Source organism: Prosopis cineraria, unplaced genomic scaffold, assembly GCF_029017545.1.
Source record: "Prosopis cineraria cultivar Desert tree isolate PC_DT_omini unplaced genomic scaffold, ASM2901754v1 PC45, whole genome shotgun sequence".
NCBI classification, from domain to species: Eukaryota; Viridiplantae; Streptophyta; class Magnoliopsida; order Fabales; family Fabaceae; genus Prosopis; species Prosopis cineraria.
Genome location: NW_026555375.1, coordinates 86,314 through 96,157, shown reverse-complemented (window position 1 = coordinate 96,157; position 9,844 = coordinate 86,314). Strand labels below are relative to the sequence as shown.

Sequence of the window (9,844 nt, the reverse complement as noted above, 5' to 3'; positions counted from 1 at the left end):
AGGTGAAGAATAGCTAGGTTCTCCTGTTTCAGAAGTTAAACTGGACCAGTTTTGTTCTTGTATTATAGTACTCGCCACTTAAAAATTTGCAGAAGGACTAGATAAAAAGGTTCTACAGCAACAAATGAACTTTGCAACTGAGAACTCTCATTTTGTGTGAATGAAAGCTGACGTCATTATTATAAGTTTAGAACTCCTGGCTTAGTTCTTTTTACTAGTTTCAAATCTAAATTTTTGGCATTCTGAATGTCCTTCTTAATGCAGCTGTCTGTTTGAATTCATCTGTTTGCTGCTTGTTTCTGTTGTATTTTACTTTCAATTTTTCTGCATTCTTTTTCTGATTGATCACATGAAAGAAGCTTTACACAATTTAATGTGCAGATTTCTTGGTTGTGGAAATGTTAAAAGGTTTGCACATTCTCTTATCCAAAAACAGAAGACTAGTTGCTGGGAAGTGTTTAATATTGGGCCACATTGTACAGGGGGATCCCCATTCTCAGCGTACAGATCTTCTTTATACTATAGACTTATATTAAAAAAAAACTTTTTGACAAGTGGCAAAGCAAGGAACTTCTGCGCCTTTAAGGAAAATAATGTAAATAATCAGTGTGCTCAAGTTGTTTGGAGCAGGATTTCGCAATATATTTCCATACTGTGCCAGCTCTACCACCAATCGGTCAAATGGCCCGTGCAGTATCTGGCTTTGTTCCGATCAAATGTTATTGGGCCTGGTGTTGTTTTTCATAGCAGGAGAGCTTTCATGGACACATCAGACGTGGGCAGAAGCAGAATCCTTCCCATCAAGGGAAATTCTGTACATGCACGCACAAGATGGACAGTTATACTTGGCCACTGCTTTGTTCAATGTCCTTAGATTTTTATCTTGGTTTTTCAGGGCTATCTATTTGTTAATTTTGTTCTTACTTGCATAGCTATATCTCCGTTTGTGGACTTTGGTGGTGTCAATTTTAGGAAAACATGGATTCATTTTGTCCGCCTTACACTGGAAAAAAAGCTGGCTCAGCATTCATTAAATGGGGTCAGTGGGCTGCTACAAGACCAGATCTCTTTCCTAAGGATCTTTGTTCTGAGCTGGCAAACTTCACACGAAAGCACCATCACATGAATTTTCATATAGCAAAAAAGCATTGAGAATGCATTTGGTCGCAAATTGCATGAAATTTTTGAGAACTTTGATGAGGACCCTGTAGCATCAGGTAGCATTGCTCAAGTTCATCGAGCTACACTTAAATACAGATACCCTGGTCAGCAAATCAAACCTGTTGTTGTTTGCAGTTAAAGTCCGGCATCCAGGTGTTGTGAAGCAATTAGAAGGGACTTTATCATCATCAATCTTCTTGCCAAGATTTCTAGGTTCCTTCCTAATTTGAAGTGGTTGAAATTAGATGAAAGCTTTACGCAGTTTGCTATTTTTATGATGTCTCAAGTTGATCTTTCAAGAGAGCAGCTCATTTAAGTCGATTTTCTCTATAATTTCCGGAAATGGAAGGATGTTCATTCCCAAAGCCGTTGTACCCTCTAGTACACCCATCTGTTTTTAGTGGAAACCTATTGAACATGGTGAAAAGTATCGTACTATGTTGATGAGCTTGAGGGACATGAAAATTCAAACTACCCTTGCTCATATTGGAACTCATGCTCTTTTAAAGATGCTTCTGGTAAAATATTTAGAATCCTGTCTTTTTTTTTTTTATTAGATTGTTCTTAACTAAAGTATTATTAAGTGATCGCTTGTCACAGAATGATAATGCGTCCTTAATCTATTTTACTTAGATTGCAGTACAGTGTGTGTATGTGTGTCATATATGTGTAAATTTCTTTGGACACGAGAAGTTGTACCAGTAGAAAATAGTCTACCCTTCACGTCATTTGGTGAGGGAAGAATCATGATTTGATATTGACGATTTCAAACTTCTGTTAATTTTCTAATTTCTTTATGAATGACATAAGGCATCATGAAGTTCCAGCATTTCCTTTCCCTCTATGGTTAGAAGTTGCAATACCTGATTATTTCTTTTTTAATGATTTATAATTAAACATTTGAGTGAAATAATGATGGTACAGGCTTATATATTTGTCTTCCTCCAGGTGGATAACTTTATCCATGCAGATATGCATCCTGGAAATATCCTTGTCCGCAGAACACAGAGCAGATCATCACAGATGCAGCTCTTTAAATCAAGGCCTCATGTTGTTTTCCTTGACGTTGGCATGACTACTGAACTCTCCAAGAGGGAGCAACAACACTTACTGGAATTCTTTAAGGCTGTTTCAGTTTTAGATGGTCACCTTGCGCACAGTGTACTCTTAAATTATCTAAACAACAAAGTTGTCCTGATCCAAAATCTTTCATTGAGGTATTATCATTTGAATACTGTTTCAAATTTTGCATTCCTTTTTCATTAGCAACTTACCTTCTTACTAGTTTAAGTCAGATATGGTATTGCATTTACATTCATGACATGATGTCATATTATATAATATAATCCAATGCTTGAAGCACTGCCATTTATGCAACCTACGAGTTCTGATTGGTGATTTGAACATTAGTTATCTATCGATACTTTGACCTTTTTAATATATACACTTGCATTGGTCTCAAACTAATAGTTAGGCCCAAGTTTTAGATTTATCAACGGTCAACTCTAATTTCTTGTAGAGCTTAGGTACGAATGTGACTTCAACATCAAAAAATATATGTCAATTGGATGCTCACAGTCATTGTTAGAGTGTAGTGAGTCTGTGCATCAGCAAACAGATTATACATGATCTTTGAGACAATACGGCAAGTGAAATTAGATGTTTTTTGAAAAAATATTTTGATTTTGATAAATATAATACTTGTGCTCTGATGGAAACTCAAGGGTTCCATCTTAAATGACAAGAAAAAATGGAAGATAACATATAAATCTTATCACTTTTGAGGGTTGGAGACTTCGAGTCCCTCCACAATATTCCCACCTCTCTTCTTAATTTCAATTTTCTGTTAGCTCCTGGAATTTCTCCTTAGATAGCCTTCAGGGTCCCTCTATCTCCTAGATATTTCCCAATCTGTTCCACTCATTTCTCATTTGGGAATCCCATCACGCTGTCTCTGCCTGTTATAGGGTCCATAGCTGTGTAGTTACTTTTATTGGTGTAGACCATAATTACATATACTTTATGTCATCTCCCAAGAAATTGAATTGTAAAGAACTTTTGCCTTTGACAGGATGTTGAGAAATCATTTAACCTCTGGAAGGTAGAAACCTATCACCCAGCTGACTGTATGCAGCAATTGCTTGAGCATGTTAGGCAGCATAAAGTCAATTTAGATGGCAATATATGCTCTGTGGTGGTGACCATGTTGGTTTTGGAGGTACGTTCTGCCTCTGATTATGTCAATACGACCCTCTCACCCTTTAAAGTGATGAATGCATGACGACATGTGACGTGTTCACCCACCCTAAGCAACCAGCAACTGTTATATGGTTGAAAGTTCACGCCAAGTTACTTTTGTTGTCACAACAATATTATATGGCAAATCTGAATGAACTCTTAAAATTTTAAATGACAGATAGTGAAGACCATTATAGTGCCCCATGTTAATGTTCATTGTGTGATGACTTATGAAAAATGCTGTTGCTATTAAAGATCATAAAAATCCACTTGAAGATGGAGAAACTCTTTCTCAGTTCTCATCATCTGACTTTGCCACTTTTAGATTGCCTTCTGGTTTCTGAAAATTATATCCGTGAAGATTACCCTGAAACCAAAAACTTTTATGTTCATTGATGTTTGAGCAAAAGCAGTCTGTTCATTAATTCTAGACATACGAGGTAAGGGGGAAGATGATGATTTTCTCACCTTTTTATGGATAAAAGAAGTATCAATAGCACAATAAAAGCAGTGTGTTCATTAATTCTAGACATGTAATATGTATTGTTGCATTCCCGAAGGGTAACGAATTCCTCTTTGTCAAATGAAACATCCTAATCATCATCATTAAGCAATTCTTCAGTTTCATCCTCATCTTGTGAGGTTTCCATTTGGTCATCAACCTTGTCAAGAGCACTAAAGAATTGCCCTCTTATTGTGCTAGGGATACGATTTATGAAATCAAATACTAAATCATTCAATACTGATTGTGCAAAGATAAGCCGAAGGACTCTTGAACAATAGCCTTTGACAATCTCTTAGAGCTCTCGTTGCTTTCAGTTGCAAAAGGTCCTTGATATTTTTCAAGGGTCCTTATTTTCTCCCTATTTACATTTAGCATTAGTTACAGCCACACAGAGACAGCTTCTGTGGTGTGGTGCCAAAAGCCATTGTGTTTAGCTGCAAGCTACTTTGCATTATTAATAATTATGCTTTAGAGCTTTGGCCTGTTTTTCATTCTGAGCCTTTCATGAACTAATTTTGTTGCATTTTGTTCCTCTTTCCTTTGTAGGGGTGGCAGCGCAGACTTGATCCAGAATATGATGTGATGCGCACTTTGCAGACACTGCTTTTTAGATCTGATTTGGCAAAGTCACTGTCTTACACCATCGAAGGACTGATGGCTCCGTGAATGATGGTCACTTGATGGTCACTTGATGCCGCACAACTCCCCCCACCCCCCCCCCATTTTTTTTTTTTTTTGAGGATGCTAGTTGAAGTAGAGTGTAAATGAAGTGTACTTAGGTTAGGAACATTGTCTACAATTTTTAAGGTTGTTAATTTGTTTCTGATAGTATGTTGAGAGCTTGGCCCCAAGCTGTTCCTAACCATTTCTTAGTCACCCCGTTAACTCATGATGTCAAGAAAAACAGCCAACCAGAATAATCCAAGAAAAGGGATGTACATCCCATGGAATGATTCTTTTTTCCACTGCTTACTTTGTGTTAACGAGTGTAAGAGAGCTGTTGAGCAACAAGTTTCACATTATGATGCGTTCCAGTCCATTTCCTCATATGAATTCATCTTGTAGTGTATGGTTAACACGTTTTGAAACTTTAATTGCCTCAATTAGAGGAACATCCTTATGAATAGTAAATAACATCTTATGCTTCTTTCCTTGATTTGAGAGATTTATTCATAGATTTGCATGGCATTGCTTGCTGACGAGTGGCTGAAGGAAAGGACAGACACTAAGATGTGAAACTGAATTAATGCAAGTTTTAAATAAAATCGAGCAAAATATTTGTATGAACGTTTACATAATTCTAATAAAATTCAGACAGGATTTATGTAAGGTAGTTCTAACATTCAGAAATGAGAGAAAATGGACTTGTTTGGAAGAAATAATTATGTGTAAGAACGAAGAGCAACTGTTTTGCAAGAAATATATAGACACTTACTTTGACCATGCATAAGACCAAAAAACAAAATGATTCTTTTCAACAAGATGTAGATTGAATAAGATTTAATCAAGCCCACCAGGGAGCATCTCCAGTTCTGAAATCAGTTTCAACCCATGGAACAAACACCACTTTGCCATCATCAACATCTGCATGTGCCAATGCCAGAGACTGTTGCCAAAAAAAAAAAACATACAAACAGACAAATATGTTAGTCCATCATTAAAAAACAAGCACACATATCGATTGAGATGTGTGTTTTGGGATTAAAATTAAGAATCATGAAGAGGGGATTAAGGTTGTTACCAGAGGAGCAGGGCCTCGGACAACCCTGGCCTTGGTTGTTGTACTGAGAACCATGGCAGGGACAGATGAACTTGTTCTCTGCTGCGTTCCATGGCACCACACATCCTAAATGCGTACACACTGCGTTGATCCCATAAGTTGCCAGTGTTCTGTCATTCTCCACCACCAGGTACGTTGGATCTCCCTGCATTTATTTATTTATATTTCTATTACTTGAGCTTTTTGGAATTCAAATTCTCTCAAGCCTGTCAAGTTATCATACACAGAATACTATAGAACTTCACAAACTTGATAGGCTCCAGGTTATAGTTTAGTTAATATCTGTCTCCTTTACTGACAAAAAAATTGCCGTCTAATTTGATTCCTCACTTGTCATCGTATTTTGTCATCTAATTCGAGTTTTGAAATGTAGTTTCACTTGATTATTAATATACCTGTTTATCTCCAAGTCCCCAGGTCTTGTTCCCTAACCATTCAGCATAACAAACGTTCCCCCCATTCTTATTTATAAAGTGTTCAAAACATTTTTCATGTGTTTTTAGGAAAAGTTATTATGGTGTTTTTTTTTTAAAAGAAAATCTCAGCCTCTCAATGATGCCCTTGTTAGTTAAAGAAAGACAATAAATTATCTTGTATTTGTGCAAATGCTTTTTTCAAATTAAAAGAGTAAAGTTTGAAAATCATTTCATCTTTTTATTTGACATTTTATAATTAGATAGTATATTTTTGTTTTTATAAAATATTCTCTTCATCTTAAATTATAAAATACTTTAGGGAGATATTTGGCATTTCCAAATATAAAATACTTTAAGAATATTAAAATTTTATTAAATAGGTTTACTTTAATATTTTCATTTATTTTGATTTAATTTCTGTCTCTTTTTCTTTTCAATATATTAAATAAAATGTATTTTTAAAATTTTATATTTTTATTTTTAAAAAAATTATTAAGTATATTTAATTATGTTTATTAGTATTTAAAATTTTTAAAAATATTTTTATAATTTGAGAAATAGGAGTAATTCATACACAGGACCAAAGCAGCAATTACTAATTTGAAATAAGATTAGCGTGAAAAGTGCGATATTAAAATGGGATTACCTTTAAGCCTTGAGTTAAGGTTCGGTCACCGGGACCGTGGGCTTTGAGCCATTCAGCAGCAATGACATCATTTCCGAGGGCGTCCTTCGCTACGGTACCCCCACTTCCACCTCCTGACCTGCTCCACCATTACTGTCATATATTCAGACTCATACAATTTCTGAATCAAAAGAACAATTAATATCAAATGAAAAGGCAGACCCAGGTGGAGCAAAGAAGGTGGCATAAGGGATGAGCATGCCGGCGGTGGGAAGAGAAAGGGCTCCGAGCAGAAGCAGATTCATGAGCTGTCTCTTTCCCATGTCCGGCACTCTGTCGTCTGCCGGTATGCTCGTCGCCTGACACCTCACTCTCCCTCCCCTCTTCTCCTTCATTCCCACATTATTGCTTCTCCTCGCCTTCGCCATTAACGCTTGTGATGATGAACTGCACATCCCATTTTCCCTTGAACTCAGCTGAATCCAATCGTGAGAACCAAAAGAGTTAATATATATATATATATATATAGGCATGTTAGTCGCTGTATATATGTATGCTTGCGTACCTTACAGGGGGAAGCAGAAGAGACAGTGAAGGCAGCCATGGGAATGGTTGAGAACTGAGAGATGGGAGAGAGAGTGGATTGTACTTTAAGCAAGTTTAAAAGCACGACGAAGAAGATAAGGAGAGGGCGTGCGTTTGATGGCTGGAGGGCAGTGAAAGTAGAGAGCCACACGTTGGATATCAACAAAGAGTAGCCAATTTGAGGATACTAGTCTACATGAAATGTCATATAGGGAAAATTTCATTTTTAACTCCTTAACTATAAGCTTAAAAATTCTGAAATTTCATTTTAATTCGAGGATATTATAGTTAATTAAAATGCCGAGGAAAATCACCTCATTATCTCTCATACTTGTTATAAGTCAATGGACATCTTGATGCAGGGCAATAACAATGAAAAGATAATAATAAAATCCTTTTAAAATGTATAATAACAATTTAGTCTTTCAAAATATTATAATTTTTTTAAAATTTTTAAGAATTTCTCTATCATTAATGTTATATACATTATTAAATTACTTTTGTTGAAAATAAATTATTCACAACTTTTTTTTATTATTTGCAACAATACAATAGGAAATCACAATTTAGCATATTAAATTCTTTATTTGTTGTTGCAATGTTGTGAATATTTAAACAAAACTTGTGAATAATTTATTTTTAACAAGAATAATTTGATAATTTATATAAATTTATTAATGACAAAAAAGTTTCTAAAGACTTTAGGAGAATTATATCATTTTGAGATATTAAATTATCATTTATATATTTTAGAGAAATTTTATTATCATTTTCCCATAAACAATACATTTTACCATTATTACAATACAAAATAAAATCAAGATTTATTAATGTCACAAATAACTCTTATAGATTAATGAACAATTTTATATAGAAAAATGAACAACTTAGTTTGCCACTACAACAAGTATGAGAGATAATGAGGAAGTTTTCCTTAGCATTTTAATTTCACTCCAGCCCCCTTAAATTAAAGTGAAATTTTAGAGTTTCTGGGCCTCTCTTTTCAATTAATTGTAGTGAAGAACTCCTAAATGAAACTTTCCCAATATCATATATCTTTGCTTAAATCATAATAATGTGCGACACTGCCATTAAATAACTGCGTTACACAAAAAAAAAAAAACTTAACTTCAATATTGACTAAAATATACATTTAATTTTTTTACTTTATACAATATTTTATTTTAATTCTTTAATTCTATAAAGTGTCATTTTAGTCTTTTTAATTTTAATAATGTTAGTTTTATCATAAAAAATTTACACATTAAACTTTCAAATATTAGTGAAAAAAAATTGAATGTTGAAAATTTAATTATTTTAAATAACAATCATCGGTACAAGGAATGATAATTTAAAATTAACATTATTGGAATTAGAAGATTTAAAATATAATTTTTAAATTAAAAAATTGAATTGAAGCTTATAGAAAATTAGAAAACTAAAAATACACTTTAACCTAAATTTTATTATAAGGCTAAAAATGAGATTATTACGTTTTCCAGCTGCACATCTTTCAAATAAATTGAAAATTTAGAATGTTTAAATTAGATTAATAGAAAAGAACTTTGTCTGATCCTGAGACTACCTCGCGTCCTTCATATCATGACCCTATAAAAATCTTCAAGACGCAACGCCTGACCTAAATTCCACAACCTAAGGTATGAATCCTTTTGCACTTCTAGTTTTCTTTCTTCTTCCCAAAAACTTTTTTCTTTTAATTAATTTGTTCCTTAAGCTTGAGGAAGGGACAGTATGAAATACAAATATTATTTTTTTAAAAAAGGCAGAAGTCACAGGATATCAAATCCACTTGACAAAATGCGAATAGGCAACTTAAAAAAAATAATTAAAAGAACATCAAAATCCATCAAAATAATTTGTAGGGGATGGCTCATCTTATCTATCTACAGCCTACATTCGTTGAAGTCAAATGAGTCTCCTTCATAGGTGCAAAAATATATATTCTAAAGAAGATATTGAAGATAGAGACATTGCCGTCACCAACATTCAGAATATTCTCAGAGATCAACTCCTCCAAATAAAAATTAACTTCTTATCTTATAAAGGTGATAAAGCTACAGTTAGATGGATTACCTTTGATAAAGGATGGGTTAGGTTGGATATCGATGACTCAATCAACATTCACGATGCAGCTAAATGTGGTGGTCTTATACGAAACAATCAAGGTAATTGGATCAATGTTTACTCCAAATACTTTGGTTATTACCTTAGTACAATTGCGGAGCTTGCTAATTCACATTGAGTTCTCTACTATCCACCCACTTTTTGAGACTACCAATAAAATTAGAGATCTCATTATGCGAGAATGGACAATCATGTTTGATTAAATTTTTAGCAAGGCTAACAAACATGTAGACAATTTTTATAATTGTATTTTTGATAGTTCACTGCCTCATTGTTGTAATTTTTTTATAGGGAGAATGACAATTAAAGACCTGCTAAGAATGTTAATTTTAATTATGGACTGTAAAATTTTGAAATTAGAGTTAAAAACCATGGTCCTTAATTGTGAT

At 34.0% G+C, this 9,844-nt stretch overlaps 1 protein-coding gene and 1 pseudogene across 1 annotated transcript; one reads left to right on the top strand and one right to left on the bottom strand.

The window, feature by feature from the left end:
* Positions 1-670: 670 nt before the first annotated feature.
* Positions 671-4,598, top strand: LOC129295074 (uncharacterized; annotated as a pseudogene).
* Positions 4,599-5,224: 626 nt separating this feature from the next.
* Positions 5,225-7,451, bottom strand: LOC129295079 (cytochrome b6-f complex iron-sulfur subunit 2, chloroplastic-like). The gene is given in 6 exon segments (XM_054933561.1): positions 5,225-5,510; positions 5,646-5,672; positions 5,674-5,829; positions 6,747-6,864; positions 6,948-7,201; positions 7,291-7,451. Coding segments are annotated over 6 exon segments (696 nt in total). The 5' UTR covers positions 7,330-7,451; the 3' UTR covers positions 5,225-5,408.
* Between the last annotated feature and the right edge of the window lie 2,393 nt (positions 7,452-9,844).